Consider the following 16385-nt stretch of genomic DNA (forward strand, 5'->3'; position numbering starts at 1 on the left):
ATTACTGTCCTCTTCTTCTTCGCGCTGCTGCAAGTTTTAGTCGTACACGTAGGAGCCCCTTCTACCTGATGTGCAGGGGGCGTGATGGATGAGAGTGCAACGCACATGGATGCCTTGTCAATACGGAAGCAAACATTTAGCCTTTGTAAGCACTGAAGGCCTTGAAAGAATTTTGCGATTTGGGACACATGATGTGCAGCGTGAAAAATATGTTTAGAAGAAAAAAATAGAAGAACCTAATACAAATGCTTTTCCGATTTTTCCGCGTTGGCAGTGTGCAAGTCCAACGGTAAAAAGAACATATTCATCTTATAGACGAGGACACTGACCATTCTAGAGGATGTGCACACACAGGTTGCTGTTTTCCAACAAGCCGTAAGCTTTAGAATCCTGAGCCAATATTTTTACGCCCACCGACAAAGGAAGGGTCTGCACGTAGAGTAGACGAGGAACACAGCGTATACATGCGTGCTAGTTGTACTGTAATGAACTGCCTGATCAGCTCCGTGGTATTCAGATTAATGATATCCTTAATATTTTTGTGCTGTTGATGTACTGTTGTCAAATAAACTTTTGTTTTGACTAGATCGTGATATGTCTTAGATCTTGGGCGGTTTTCGAAGAGATTGCGATGAAAAACATAATTAAAAATCAGGTCTATAGTAAGTGCGGCCAGATAAGGCATATACAGTCATTCATATTTTTTTATCATTGCGGCTTATAAAATACCTCGAGAACGTACTTGCACATTACAGGTGCTTCCGAAATTAAATATTTATGCATACACGCAAAGTCAGAGGTGCTGGCAGCGGAAGCCTGGCTATGCTTACTAAGACAAGCTACACAGCACCCCTTCCTTCACTATGCTCGTCAGTTACATTACTGGGACCAAATGAATACTTGAATACGCATGCGTCACATAGGACCCACACACTGACGACAGCATTAATAAGGGTGAACAATTATAGAGAAAAAGCCATTAGATTCATTTACTCCAAGCATTCGCAGCATGATTTTCCCCTCCAAACTAACGAATGCTAATGCTATCGAGCCACCCTACTCGCACAGAAAAATCTCAGCGTCTACAATTCCTATTCCTGCTCCTGAATAACAAGCTCGTTGTCGACCTTACCGTGTATCTGTCACTACTAGCAACTAGGCTAACGAAACATGCAAAGGCACTATCTTTAACACAGTACTACACCAAAGTTTTTATTTCCTAGAACAATAACATAAGGGAACATGCACCAACCATTGTTACGATCGGCCAGCGAGGATAGTGGCCCTTTCGCCTCTCCTAGCCCGCTGCGACTAATCGCTTCGTGAAGCCAACATTGCGTCTCCCTCGGACAGACTACCGGCGCCGCAAGGCGAGACACGTTCGGCTGACCGAGCATTGTTAGCTGCATCGCTGTTGCCTTCAGGGGAGCCAATTGGAGCATGGAATGGAATGGAAAACTTTATTGACTCTTTTAAGGTTTTAGCGGGTCGAGACAGAAGTCTTCATTCTTGAAGCTTGGGTCCTCTTCAGCCATGGATGGGCCCCTAGTTCAGGGCTCCACTGAGCCGGGCCACCTCGCGCGCGTGCGCTATTAGAGCTCTTTGAGCCTCTAGCTCGCGGCTGGTGAGCTAGCTCTCCCATTGCTCCGCACTTGGTGTTTTGTGTTTGTGGAATGCCTGGTTTCTTGTACACTACCATGTAATGTGGTATAATGTTGGCTTAGCTCCACACCACTGACAGGTTGCGCTTTACTGCGTGGGGAACATCCTAAATTCCTGGAAAAGCATGTTCTACCCCGTTCCCCCACGGAATCCGGTAATCGTCACGGTTGTTTGACCGACGCGGCAGCTAACTGCGGAGTCAGCTCAGCAACCAAGACGCACCAGCTTGAGTCAAGCGTGACAACCCCTGTCAACGAGGTCCCACTCCTGTCGGTGTGTTCAGTGAAACAAAAGGGCGGGAGTGAGTGTGTGAATCCTGGCCCTCGAAGGCGGGTGCTGCTAATACTTTGGAGGCTCCGATCGGACGAAGTTGGCACGGCAGGTTTCTCTAGCCTGGGGATCTAGGGAGGACAGAGGAGGTTTAAGCAGCCGCTTTCGGCTCCTCGGTGTGCTTCGTTTTCAGTCATGCTAGTCTGATGAAATGTAACGTTCTCCTCTCTTCATGTAGATATTGTAATTAAATCCTGTACTCCTCGTTCTCGATGAGAACAAGTTCCTCCCTTCAACAACGTACTTAGCGTGGATGAGTCGGACGACGGCATGGCTAGCCTACCCTTCATTTCAAGCGCGACCCTAACTCTTACAACGCTCACATTGTGAAGAAAGGGGGTTAAACCGAAGGGCCCGATTTTTTATTAAACATATCATGAGAAGGCAACAAAGACACCAAAGCAAACATAGGGGAAATTGCTTGTACTTAGTAGCTGAATTGAAGAAATGATAAATTAATGGCAATGAAAGTGAATAAAAAAATAACTTGCCGTGCTGCGGGTGGGGAATGATCCCGCGTCTGACTACCCAGCGACCCAGTCAGGCGGAAAGATAGATAGATAGAATGCTAAGGCAATACGAAGAGCCAATGCCTGACTGATTTAGTCGGCACACAAAGGGTCTCATTGCGCAGCTGCTTTTAGTTGCACCTCGTGTTGCATGACAACGCCCTAAGGCTAGCGTATTGCAGCATGTTTTATTGGTCATCAGTTCGAAGTAATGATTGATACACTTACCACTCAGGTGCCTGGTCTAGCAGGCTCGGTTAGCCTGACTTGCTCGGCCACGCACTGTTCTGCCTGAGCATCTCATACGCATTTATCCAGCATGGGTCATCAGACGCCCAATTCTGTGTCTCTACGTATGGCAAGCAACAGTCGTAGTACTGTCTTTCTGATTACGGGGGGCCCTTCTCCCGCCTTTGAGTAGTTGCAGAACCACTTACGGCGACTCAGGAAGACCCCAGTTCATTATTTGTGCTGTTGTAGAAAGCGGCAGTCATTGAGCTCATACGTTAATTAGTTTTCTGTCAGTACAAATTGGCCATGAGGTATAATTATGATAGGGAAAAGATGTGATTGGACTTCCGCACATTTCGGCAACCCTAGTGTACAGGAGCAAAGACGACGGAGAAAACAAACCACTAATGTATGACCGCCAATCCTGCTACACATTCACGCGCATTCACTCTTTGTCTGCTCAGTGGCTATGGTGTTGGGCTGCTGAGCACGAGGTCGCGGGATCGAATCCCGGCCATGGCGGCCGCATTTCGATGGGGGCGAAATGCGAAAACACCCGTGTGCTGAGATTTAAGTGCACGTTAAAGAACCCCAGGTGGTCAAAATTTCCGGAGTCCTCCACTGCGGCGTGCCTCATAATCAGAAAGTGGTTTTGGCACGTAAAACCCCAAATATTATTATTATTACTCTTTGTCAATGTGCGGTGACCGGCGGAGTGCAGGCGATGACAATCAAGTCACCCATTACACATTCCATGACACCTTTAAGCAGCTGGGAAGGAGAGGGACTAGGCATAGCAATTATGGTTCCATTCCTGCACTTCACATCTTCACAACCTAATGACACGAAAATTCCGAGACTACTTGTTCCGAAGGTAATCTTCGTTATATCTTCTGTAGATTATTTTGTAAATTTAAACATAAAAAACAGAACCCATCTTTTGTTTCAGTTAAAAATTAAAATCGAATTATGGAATTTTACGCGTTGCAATCATATATAATTATGAGGTATGCCGTAGTTGGGGACTCCGGAATGATTTTGACCACCTGAGGTTATCTAACCTGCAACCAATTCGCGGTACACAGGTGCCCTTGCATTTCGCCCCAATCTAGATGCAGTCGCCACGGCCAGAGCTCGATCCCGTGGCTTAAGGCTCAGCAGTGAAACAGTGATGCCAGTGCGCCATCACGGTGGGTTGTTTTACCCTTAATCTGCAGAAAAATGTCGTGGACAACTGGGCTATAGTGCAAAGCTTTCGAACCACGCTGAAAATAGATACATTGTAATTTATCAGTTGGTATTGTGTTGATGCTCTACTCAACAACAACAACAACAAAAGAACAAAAAATATGAAAAGAACAATTATTTAGATAGAATCCGCCTGTGTCCCCGATTTAAGTCGCCATATCCGCTGGCGCTTCGATCACCGACCTTTTCATGGCAAGTCCATTGCTGCTTCAGTGTGCAATTTTTCAAAGGTTATGAAATCAGCATTTCGCGGCTCAATAATAGGCGCCTGTACGTATCTGGCTTGTGGTTACCACACAAAGATCGATTGTCTAACTAATGCAAGACATCTTTAATTCGGGTGCGCATATAATATTTTCTTTTGTTCCTGAGGTTAAATATCGAAACTTCTTGTTTGATGATTTTCGGCGCGGAAAAAAATACAATTTGAACTGCTTCAGTATCCGCAGGGCCGAGAATGGGATCTCCTCTAATGCAAGCGAAACAGTGATAGGTGCGTAATATACGCGGAAGAAAAGAGAACCCCGTGGATAAGACAAATGAGAAATTAAACAGAAGAAAAGCTTAGACCGTTGACTGTAAGTTATTGCACACCAGTCCAAGAAACGCGCAAAGCGATGGTGGAGAGGGAGGAGGAGTAGCTTGAATGAATCAGTCTTTCGAACAGAGGATAGTCTGCAGCGATTGAGACTTCCTGAAGTGCACCGAACGTAATCCGTACAGATGGCCCTGAGTACGGCGAGGAGCTCCGAGGGCAAGACAGGTTGCTACGGAGGCGTTATTCAAATGAACAAGAAGATAAAAAGTCAAGTGCAAGAGGCGCAGGAAATAATGTGTCAACTCGAGCACACAAAAAAAAGTCCGCATCGAACGGAAGGTTGGAAGTGCATATTCCCTGCGCCGCGCGAGAGAGACCCAGATGAGTTTTCGAAGTAAACGAGGCGTGCTGAGTGCTTCGTACCCGGAGATGTCAGAGCATCCTTTTGTTAACTTCTTGACGCTTTTATCCTAGTATTTCTTTTTGCCATAAGTTTGAGGTGATTGAAGCAAGAGAGATACACTGAGGAGCACGAAACGCATGGAGGACGCGACTTATAAAAAAAAAGAACCTTGGAGGAATTGAAGTGCTTGCAATCCTATATTGGCCGTAAGGAGTAAATTCCGCACATGCGCACGCACACATAAAATTGCTCGCGAAAAGAGAAATTAATGTTTTCACTTGAGCCGTCCTAGTGGAAAACAGGAGTGTCGTTCATGAATACATAAAAAAAGAAAAGATGACGACGACAGCGTCGTATTCACGATGGAAAAAGGATCACGGTGAAAGGGCAGTCAAATAAAAGGCGTAATAACATGATAATTATAAAATATATCCGCATCCTACGTTTGCAACGTACGGTGTCAGATCTTGATACATATATCAGAAACCAAAGGATAGAGAGCTGGAATTAAAGGAAACAAGTATATTTTTCAATCAAACGAGATGGTATGGTATTGCATAATGCCTTACAAACCTGCTTTGCTGCAAGGAAGATATGATATGGGGAGCCATCTTATAGCCTAATCTGACAGTACAGCTTGAAAAAAATGTGATACTTATCCAAACTTCTTCCAATCTTTACGTCTTACCCACATCTTAGAAGCAGAGTTTCAATGCGTTATCTGAGCACTAATATGTAATGTGATGGCTGCGTCATTTACTGTGCGTTCTGTACGTGACATTAACACCACCAGAGCACCAATAGCGTTGTCATATGGACATAGTGTTACCTATGAGACTTGGCTTCCTTCAGTCATTGACTACATAAGCATGACTGCCTTGTAAGTGCCCTGACGTGTAACTGTATGGGGTTGCTAGCTTGTAAATGAGTTTTGTGAAGTCCTGTTTCATTTTAGTTTGGTTCAAATCGCTCTTTCTGAGGGGTTTAGCTTGTGCTGACATCCTACAGACCCACGCATGCACGAATATTGCTTTTCCACTCGTGCTTTGGGGATAACTTGGGGATAACTGGGGATTTTCCGCTTACTAGCGAAGAATGGAATCATTTATCGGAATGTGTTGTTGAATGCACTTCTTATGTTTCATTTGAAAATATGTTGATAAATCATCTTTTGTAAACCCTCCCTTGCTTGGGCAGCATTGCTGCCTGCAGTATTGTGTAAATAAATAAATAAATAAATAAATAAATAAATAAATAAATAAATAAATAAATAAATAAATTTGTACAGTACCTTCAACACTTAGATTATTGGTAAAGTAGTTCAAAGTAATCTTTCTCTACAGTCGTCTAGATGCTTGGCTCAGTTTTTCGAAATCGTCCCTCGCGTTATTCTTTACATTCAATGACCAGCGATGTATTTGCCTGTATTGCTAAATTTGGCTCTGTGTACGCCCAGTAGCATTAAAAGGTTCTTCGGCTTCAAGTTAGCGTAAGCGAGTGGCTGGTGCTCTGAGGACGAGTTCTTATTGCTTTACAGTTTAGGATAGTTATGATCGTTGGTTTCTGAAAACGGGTGCCCCATGACAAGAACATTTCTTATGTGACGTTGAGTGCCATATCGAAAGCAGCTCAGTGCTCTGTAGTCTCTAGCATGGCGATGGAAGTGGCACCCTTTTGTAGCGCTCTCTTACGCTACAGGTCCCTTTATTAAGGTATTAGGGCCGTTAGCCATGCGTGTTGGTGAAGATTCACTGATACAAATTGCGCGATAAGACGGCACACGAGGTAAGAAAGAGAATGGACAATTTTTTTATCTATCTTATTTTGGAGCTGGGTTAGCGTGAAAAACAGATATTCTCTTATCTTGTCTAATGTTCTATGCGGAAGTAGGAGCGATACTTCGAGTATAGCTTAAAGCAAAACAGATACTTTCACATTGCCAGATACGTTCTCTTTCAGCTGAAATACATTTGCGCGAAACCCAGAAATCTCGCTATAACCTGCTCCAGAAAGGGTCACGACGGGAATAACCGGCCAGGCACATTTAGCGGCCGTCTCACATAGGCGGCAAAGACGGCGCCTCTTTCGAGCCGGGGCTCTGGAAAAGCTCACCCTTTCGGCCGAGAGATACGGTTCATCCGAGCATTCATCGCCCAGTTTCTCCGCCGTTCTCTTCTCTACCGCCCTTTTCGCTTCACTCACCGCTTCTCGTCGTTCTCGGGGAGGGTGGCCGAGACAAGGTACCTACACTGGGCCATCGATTCGGCGCTCTCGTTTCGCGGCCTGGGGCCAGCCAGAACCGTTCGTCTTCCATCTCAGCGAAACCTCGCTGCTTGTACCGGCCGAGCCCCGCTCATTTGTACCTCCCTTCCATTTTGAGTCGTTCCTCCGGAGGGCCGCAGCTCCGCGTCACGTCCACGCCAAGAGGAGAAGGCCGGCCAGAGAGCGTCCGTCGCCCGCTCGAAGGCTAGAGAGGCCCCGCTCCGAGATGCTGCAAGCAAGCCGCAGCAGCATCTCGCAGCGGGAATAAGAAACCAGCGGTGCACGGCAGCCACTGGAGCGGAGTGAGTAGGGGAGAAAGCGGGAGAGGGGGCAGCGCAAGCTGCCCGTTCCGCGGTGTCCGCGGGACTGGGCCCACCCTCTCTCCCTTTCTTCCGTTCCCGGTTCCCCCCCCCCCCCTTCCTTTCCCGCCCTCGGTACGGCTGCCGGCGAGCCCGCTCGTCGTCGTCCCTTTCGCTGGGTGAGCGAAGCGTCGCAACGCGCGCCGTTGGTGTTTGCTTTGGCGTCGACGTCGCCGCGAACTCGCATCACGCTCGACCGAATCGCAGAGCGGGGCTCCGGCCGTCCCGATGACGGGATGCCTCTCGCCCGCGCTTTCCCCTCTTCGACGGGAGGACGGCGGGCGGGTGCGCCAGCGGACGAGCGAACGAAAGGGAAAAAGTCGCTGGCTGGCTCGACGCCGCGGCTGACACGAGCTGTCTCGCGGAGAGGTCGATGGTACGACGACGACATCGACGTTTTAGTGCAGAGCCCGAGTGTCGACTGCTGCTGTCTCCGCGTGAGTGCTACTGCGAGAGCAGTGCGCTGTGGAATATAGGCAGACTGACGCATCGTGTGTGCATTTGTACACTTATCGCGGGAAAATTTGCATCTGCAGAAGAACGGAACTGGAAATTTTGGTCTGAATAGGCTAGAGAAATTTCGCCACGCGATTTGCGACATATGAATCTGGGGAACTGACGGGCTGGAGTTTATTCATAGATTTGTTTAACGCGAATTTTCTGCCGAGTAAACGTAACGTCCGCAGTAACTGAGCACTCGTCATTTTAATGGTGGTTACAACCTCTTTTGTGAACATCATGGTGGGGTGGCCCCTGTTTGGGCGACTCGCTCGGGCCAAGTGACGATTTTCTTATTCCATTATAATCCCAATAAAAAATAAACGCCAACATTTGAAACATTTAAAACAATAAATCCATTATTAGAGCGATTTACTTCCTAAATTTGCCGCTTTCTGAATACTATGTCTTTTTTAGTGGGTTCATATGGATTTCGCGTACGTGGGTTCTGGGTATCTGCCAGACCTCTTGATCATAAAACATCCCATTTTGCTCCGACAAAAGGTATCGAAATGCAGGCCTCAATGCGGCAACAAGGAAGAATTAGTTGCAGAGCAGGGAAAATAATTGTACGGGTGTAATGAGCCTTAATATAGTCTAAAATTAGCTATATTGTACCTTGTACTGCACTGTCTCAGGGATGGGGGCACCTTGCTTCTTGGTCAAAAGAAAAAAAAAAGCTGGGCTTGTTAAACACAGTTGACGCGAAGAAGACAGCACCCAAGTACATGTTCATAAAAAAAAAAGCAAGGCTTTAGAATGCAACAAGGAAAATAACCAAAATAGCGCACAAATATGCAGAAATATCAGGCAATCAATCAACATTGGCTCATCTTCACTGCCACCCCAATATCAGCACAAATAAACATATACGATGTCGATATTATCTGCTTTCTCGTGGACTTTGGTTGACGCGAATTATTATTTTGCTTGTTTTTAACATTATACATTGATTGCTCATCTGCTTTCCACCCTACGACCAGTGAAACTCACGCAAAAATTTTCGGCAGAAAAGAGAGCAAGAGAGAAAAGCTCGTTGGTGTAAATTAATTTTCAGGATGAGCCTTTTAAAATAACATCATGAGAAAGACATCTCGCATTCTGCTTGTGCGATAATGAAAGCGCCGTGAATGTTTTAGTTTTTTAATAATGTCTACATCACGTTTGGGAAAAAATACCTAGGCTCGTGCCTATTCATTAAATATAATTATTGGCCAAAGAGCATGGGTGAATAATAAGAGGACGTAAATGCCTCACTTCATACGTTTGCAGGCTTTTATGGTGGCGTTCGTATTATGCGTAAATATTTTGTTCTGTTTCATCAGTGGGAGTCAATGTTTTTTCAGAGCAGATCCCAAGACGTCTGATTCAAGCTATATGTTCTGCAGTGTCAACGAGCTACTTTTGCAACAATATGTTTTATTCATGCGTTAGCATTAAAAGTGTCAAAGTGGGGAAAAAGTGCGTTTAAGTGAAGTGTGGAAAGCCGGTTATGGGGTAGTGGTCCAGCAAGAATGGGGGAACAAAGCAGAGCGTATATGTATATTTATATACATATATATATAGTGCAGCTGACGGTGGACTGCTGCGGCAGGCCACTCACAGTTTCACTTCACTCCTAGAAGCGGCAGGGCGTTTAGCGAGTGAACTCCTGAAATACAGTTTTAATCTGATGAGCGCGGTTTAAATCGTGTATGCGGGACCTGAAAGAGGTGCGACGTTATGCTAACGCCTTTCTCTCGCATTTCCCGCTCTATCGCCGCTAAATTTTTGACAGCCTTTTTATCTATCTCACTGAAACAAATTTAGGTTTCCATTAATTGCATTGTACTTCAATAAATTACGGTCGGTTTTGATGTTTTAATCATGCAGTTTTATTGTGCCGCCATCATATAATCTAGCACGTGTAGATCAGGTGTTATTTTCGCTCTAATCATAACTGCGGGCCTTGTTCCTCGCAAACTAAATATAGTTGTGTCGTTTTACGTGCGAATAGCACAATCTGATTACGAGGCACGCCGTAGTGGAAGACTCCGAATAATGTTGTACACTTGGGGTTATGTAATTACCGTGTGCCTAAACCTAAGCAGACGAGCGTTGTCACATTTCGCCCCCCATCGAAATGCGTACACTGTAGCCGGGATCGAAACCACGGCATCCAGCTCAGCTGTGCAACGCCGTAGTCACTAAGCTGCCACGGAGGGTTTTATCTATCTATCTATCTATCTATCTATCTATCTATCTATCTATCTATCTATCTATCTATCTATCTATCTATCTATCTATCTATCTATCTATCTATCTATCTATCTATCTATCTATCTATCTATCTATCTATCTATCTATCTATCTATCTATCTATCTATCTATCTATCTATCTATCTATCTATCTATCTATCTATCTATCTATCTATCTATCTATCTATCTATCTATCTATCTATCTATCTATCTATCTATCTATCTATCTATCTATCTATCTATCTATCTATCTATCTATCTATCTATCTATCTATCTATCTATCTATCTATCTATCTATCTATCTATCTATCTATCTATTTGTTCATTTGTTTGTTTGTTTGTTTGTTTTTACGTACTGTAGCCCATGTTGGGCTATAGCAGGATTGGCGATAACATCCCATGCCAATTTCACGCAAAAAAAGTCGGTCAGGGGCAACGAACGCAAACTGCCGTCATTCTTTTTCGTAATATGGCTTTCGCAATTTATAATGTGCTACTGTCACCCTTGCACCTGCTCCGCTATTTATTCGTAAAGTTAGTGCAGCGGTATTTATTCGTAAAGTTAGTGCAGCGGTATTTATTCAGATCATGACAACTACGCACCAGGTCTAACAAAACTGGAATTCAGGATCGATTACTGCACGTTCCTGTGCATTTTTAAGCACGCGCCATTGGTCTTGTCCTTCTTGAAATAGTTTTAATTTGCGCGCTTCAATTGATTTTTGATTAACATGGGCGAATCTTTTTCACGACAGCGTGAGGTATATAGGTATATAGCTTGCGAATCTTCATTTGTATATTTCAACTTCCAATTTTTTACATTCATTTGCGTACACTTTATTCGTAAATCTGTTATCCTTTTTTTGAATCCTGATTGTCTGCAAGCTAATTGAGAGCCATCTCGAGGATACCTAGCACGTGTGAGCGCTAAAAGTGGTGCTTGCTGTGGCTTCCACCTGCAGGGACATTCTGTGAGGCCAACGTCTGCAGTTCAGCGTTTGTGTCGATGCTATGCTTTAGGTTCTTATATTCATTTCACCTATTATTGTAAGTAACTATACCTACGTGTATCACTTACGAGCCCACGTAAAAGCAAAATAGAGTAGCAATAACTACGTGCTTCGAACCTTTACAAACGAATCTCGAGCTAAGCCTATTGCAGTTTTAATCTATCTCTCCTGGAGAGCTAGGTACGGTGTGTTCAGAGTTCGGCGACATCTGTTTGTTTCTCTCACTCGCAGTGCTACTGCACGGCCAATTGACTCTGCCCCACGCCACTTTCCTCGCCTGGGCCTCCTCTCCGCACGGTTCCGGCGGCAGCAACAACAACGGAATAAGCGGTGGCAACGTGCAGGGCCCGCAGCTCACGAGCGAGCTGCCGTCGCGGCTGCTCTTCTCCAACTCGTCCGGCGGCAGCCTGCCGTGCTCGGCCACGGGGCAGCCGGCGCCGACGATTCGCTGGCTCACCGAGGACGGAGACGAGGCGGCCGACGTGCCCCGGCTGAGGCACGTGCGCCAGGGGGACGGCTCCCTGGTGTTCCTGCCCTTCCGCGCCGACCAGTTCCGCCGGGACGTGCACGAGGCCCGCTACCGGTGCTCGGCCAGCAACGCCATCGGCACGGTGGTCAGCCCGCAGGTCCACGTCACCGCTGGTGAGTGGAAACGTTTTAGCACTCGCGCCGAGTCGGTCGGTGAGCTGTGCGGCCGAATCGGTCTTTGCTATTCGTGTGCTTCCGTAGCTCTTTACGAAAGGCAATGAGTTGCTCGTGGCAAGGGGGCGATTCCACCAGATCCTGTGTGGTTTCCTTTCGTGAACCTTCCTACATATTGCGTTCTTCCGGAAAACCTTTTTGCCATTTTCAGGGTCCCTCGATTAGGGATGTCAGTTATGTTGACCTCGCTCTGGGACCTGCTAGCCTCCTGGCTAGCTCAGATGGTAGAGTGATCGCAGCGGAAAGACGTATGTCCTGTGTTTCAATCCCGACTAATTTTTCTTCGGCTGCGACGCTTTCTTTCTGAGAAAACCTGCTTTGAGTTTCCTTTGTAGCTTCGCGCTAGAGTTTGGTGCATGACAAACTTTATTTCTTGCGAACCTTCCTTTGCCGTGCGGACTTTCGCAGAACTGATTTGCCAGACCCTGGGTGAGTAGCGCTCTCATCACTCAACGCTGAAACGAGTTGCGCAAAAATATGGCAAATTGAGATTAACTTTAGAACCATATTGATTTTGTGACACTATAGTTTGACGTACGTTCTAGAATCAGGCCCCCTTCAACTGCATTTGTCACCAGGCACAAAGAGGACGTCTTTGTACATGCTATACAAGTGTAATTGATGGTAGGAGAAATTCAAAAAAATTACTGCATGTCTGCCGTGACCGTGTCATCGTTTGGGTTATGCGAAACCGCTGAAAATAAAATGTCAAATATTAAAATTCTTGGTGCTTCCGCCTGATTGGGGAGTGGGTGAATTTGAAAGGCTATTATTTCTGGTTATGCATTCGGTGGAGCACGCGCGACCATCATGTCGACAGGAAACGCGATATTACGGAACCCTCTTTCAGTTATCTCCAGCGCCCTTAACTGAAGACAAGAACTGCACCCTATTCACAAGCCACTTCGACCATTCGCATGAAAAAATAAAGAAATAAGACATAGGTGAAATAGACAAGCATTTGTTGAGTTGATTGCCTTGTATAACCCAGCTTTTAATCATTTGCGTTGTTGCTGCGACGAGACCGGACTTCCCGTTTCCGGTTCCTGAACTAAAGCATTCGTTGGTAAGCATTTGTCTAGTTCACATCATCGTCGTCATTCGGCCGCTGTTTGCACCAGTTCCGCCCATGGAGGCTTCATCCTAATAAGAGCTGCATGTCACGTGGTCTCGCGTATCACTTCTTTTTTTTTTTTATTCGCCCCATGCCACGGCTCTTTTAGCAGTTCCTGTCCGCCTACTCTATCACAGAACACACCTTTGTGCCTGTGGCCGCGCTCGCCGCTAGTGCTTCTGACTGCTCGGGAGTCGGATTTCCCCGCAAGGTTCCAGCAGACTGTCGACGAGACCTAGCTTTTGCGGGATGCTGCAATTAGCTGATGGCGCTACGCGGCGTGCTCGCATAATGTCTGAGTGCGCGGCCGAGTTACCAATAAGCGTTAGCGTGTTTCTGCGGAAGAAAAAAAATACGTGGACAGATGCCATACGGCAAGCGTACTCGTTGATAACATGCAGGCACTTAACAGGAAGTCGCCGCATTTCTGTGACTGTCAACGGCTCATTATGAAGTACCTGCTACTTACTTACGAAAGTAAATATTGTCTGCGTGCAGTTCCTGAACACGGCAGTAGTGTGCTGTAGTAATCACCCTGGTCTGGTGGAACAGAGAGATGCTTGTGAAGCTCCGCGCTGTTATGCCTGCATTTGTATGCGCTTTGAAGTGTGGCTCCCCTAGCTACATGCCACCATCTTAAAGATAGCCCACGCGAGTACCGTTTAACATTGAACGCGATGAGTCCTTCAGCAGTCCTCTTCGCCTGCCGTTCGTGTAATTTAAGAATCAAAATATTTTCCTTTCCTAATTTTGTCCCGAGGCAAAATCGCGGCAGTTCTCTAGTCCTCCTAGATACAATCAGGCTAGTGTGCTACGATTGCAGCCTGAAAAGAAAGCCAAAGCCCCGATTGAAATGTTATAGCCGTAATAAATACAATCGCTATCAGCGTTAGCCGCGTTCCCACTTGAAAAAAAATGTTTAGTGACATGCCGCACACATGATGTCACAGCTGAAACAGTGCCGTCCCTTCATTATTTTGCGATATGCGCTGCGCGCCAGCGTTATTGCCCCAAACCCACAGAATGAATTAGATTTCATGGACGCGGCAATCGTGATGAGGCCCCCGTAAATGAAGCGTTTGTTTGCGCATGAAAACCAATTGAACGACTTTGGTGCACACAGACAAGTATATGCGGCAGATGCAGTACAGAGAGCCTCTTTCAAGCGTGTGCTTCCTACGACAGGGAACCGGTGCTGCGTCGTTGATAGTGAAAGTTAAGGATACATTCGAAGGTGAATTTCATTTCGGCGCCTTCTAATCACGCTAGTCATACAGCTTCATTTCACTGCATGTAATGAAAGAGACGCGCACTGATCTAAATGACGCGACGATGTATGAGACCGCATCCTCGCATCCTTTCGTTCTGCAGAATACATTGTGATTCCTCGTCGGCTCGTGTGCTGCAACGATCCGCGCAACCAAACAGCGCTGTTGTTAGCAACGCTTCCCTGCCAGCCATAATTTTGTTCCGCTTTTTGCTGTTGGTCAATATACGCTGGTACGAAAATCCGCGCACACATGCGCACCCAAGCCACTCTCATACTTGCAGCCACAGCAGAATTACTGCAAATTCTGAAATGTAAATAAGAAGAAAAAAAACGGAAAGTTTAGCGCGAAGGCGTTTGCGATATTTAAGCAAAATCGCACTGTTTCTCGGGACTTATTTGGCCGCAGGCGTAACGTGGATGAGCAGATTAACCGTTTCTTGGCGGCTTCGGATGTGCCAGTCAGAAGTCAATATATGAAAGCAAACAAAGGCTAGCTGTTCTCATGCAACGTTCTTGTGTCACGCGCTTAAGTCGACGCACGTCTATCGGATTATTCGGTAAGAAAAATATAAGTAAAAGTGGAAGAAGGGGGTGTTGGCTGTGATTCGCTCTCTGTGCGAACGCGTCCTTCTCTTGGCGATTGTTGCAGATTTGCTCAGTCTTACTTAACTTTCGCCTTAATATGCGAACTGGTAAGAATCTCCGTTTCTCTAAGTGCAGCAGTAAACGCTTTTTATAGGACGCATCATGTTGAGGATAATCAGGAGCCGGGATTAAACGAAGGTAGTCAAAAACAGCAGCTTCCAGATGAATTATCATAACGCCTACCTTATTGAGCCTGTCTAATAGGTCAGGTAGCAAACCTGACGTGCGTCTGTTGACCCTCTCATTCGCTTCCTTTCTTCGCTGTCTCGTTGTCTCAAAGTATATATTAATCGCAGTATTCTAGAGCCTCTTGAGAATCCAAATTGAAATATGTACTAAAGATGTGTGGCTTTCGCTAATAATTACAAATTTTCGTTACCATTTGCAAGAAGTTGCCATGTGAAGTCATTTCATAAACCGTCAGTGTGCATAAAATAAAGCAATTAGAAGATTATGCTGACTCTATATTCTCTTGGAATCCGTATTGGAGAGGCCTTTGCCCTGCAGTGGGCGTAACCAGGATGATGATGATGATGATGATGATGATGATGATGATGTCGACGTTCCAGGATCTTACATTTAATGTAGATATTATGTTACGTTGTCTAGATGTCATTTAGCAAGGAGGAAGCAGGAATATACGGATAGACAGGGAGGTTAGCCAGTTCTCAGACCGACGGGCTGCTCTGTGCTGGGGAAAAGGCGTAAGGGGAATAAAAGGTAACAGAAAAGAGGTAATGCAAAAGAAAGGAAAGAATAGCAAAAAGAAAAAGGAAAAGGGGAAGGAGAATCGGTACTGCTTAAAGTATGTAACAAAAGCTTTGATGCACAAGCAAAGGCACCAGGGGGAACAAGTGCGAATATACTGTTATTTCCTACTTTGACTAACTTGCCGTTAAATTTCCTGCTCAGAATTTCTGTGATGATATCTTATACCCGAGTTGTTATTCCTTGTTTCCAAGACTGCTGCACATGCCGTTGATGAGGATGAAATAAAAATTATGTCGTTTTAGAACCATGCTGAAATATGGAATAGAGGCTCGTTATATATTGTGAGACAGCTGTCACCTCGGCTCTTTAATCAGCAGGGTCGCGCGCGCTGAAATGTATTACGCTGGCCATGATGATGAATATTTACAAATAAAAAAGGTGAAGGGTGAGTACAATGTTTAAACTATGTCCGATATGCTCATATGTTAGGAATATGTTAGGAATAGTACTCAAGTCAATAGCGTTGGTTAGACTACTTCAAGAGGAAACAGAAAGCGTAGGGGTACGCAACGAACATCTCAAATAAGCATGGTATTGTCAAAATACAAAAACAAATGATGGGTACAGTTGGTGTTAACGTTGCACTGCTTGCC

At 45.6% G+C, this 16385-nt stretch overlaps 1 protein-coding gene across 12 annotated transcripts in view; it reads left to right on the top strand.

Moving 5' to 3' along the window:
• Window positions 1–16385, top strand: part of LOC135905513 (cell adhesion molecule Dscam1-like) — a 910071-nt gene that overhangs the window by 677331 nt on the left and 216355 nt on the right. For all 12 annotated transcript variants that reach the window (XM_070535540.1, XM_070535538.1, XM_070535541.1 and 9 more), the window contains one exon: window positions 11522–11932. In XM_070535540.1, the coding sequence (XP_070391641.1) occupies window positions 11522–11932 (411 nt within the window). The remainder of the gene's footprint in view (window positions 1–11521; window positions 11933–16385) is intronic.

The sequence above is a fragment of the Dermacentor albipictus genome, chromosome 3 (assembly GCF_038994185.2).
Source record: "Dermacentor albipictus isolate Rhodes 1998 colony chromosome 3, USDA_Dalb.pri_finalv2, whole genome shotgun sequence".
NCBI lineage: Eukaryota > Metazoa > Arthropoda > Arachnida > Ixodida > Ixodidae > Dermacentor > Dermacentor albipictus.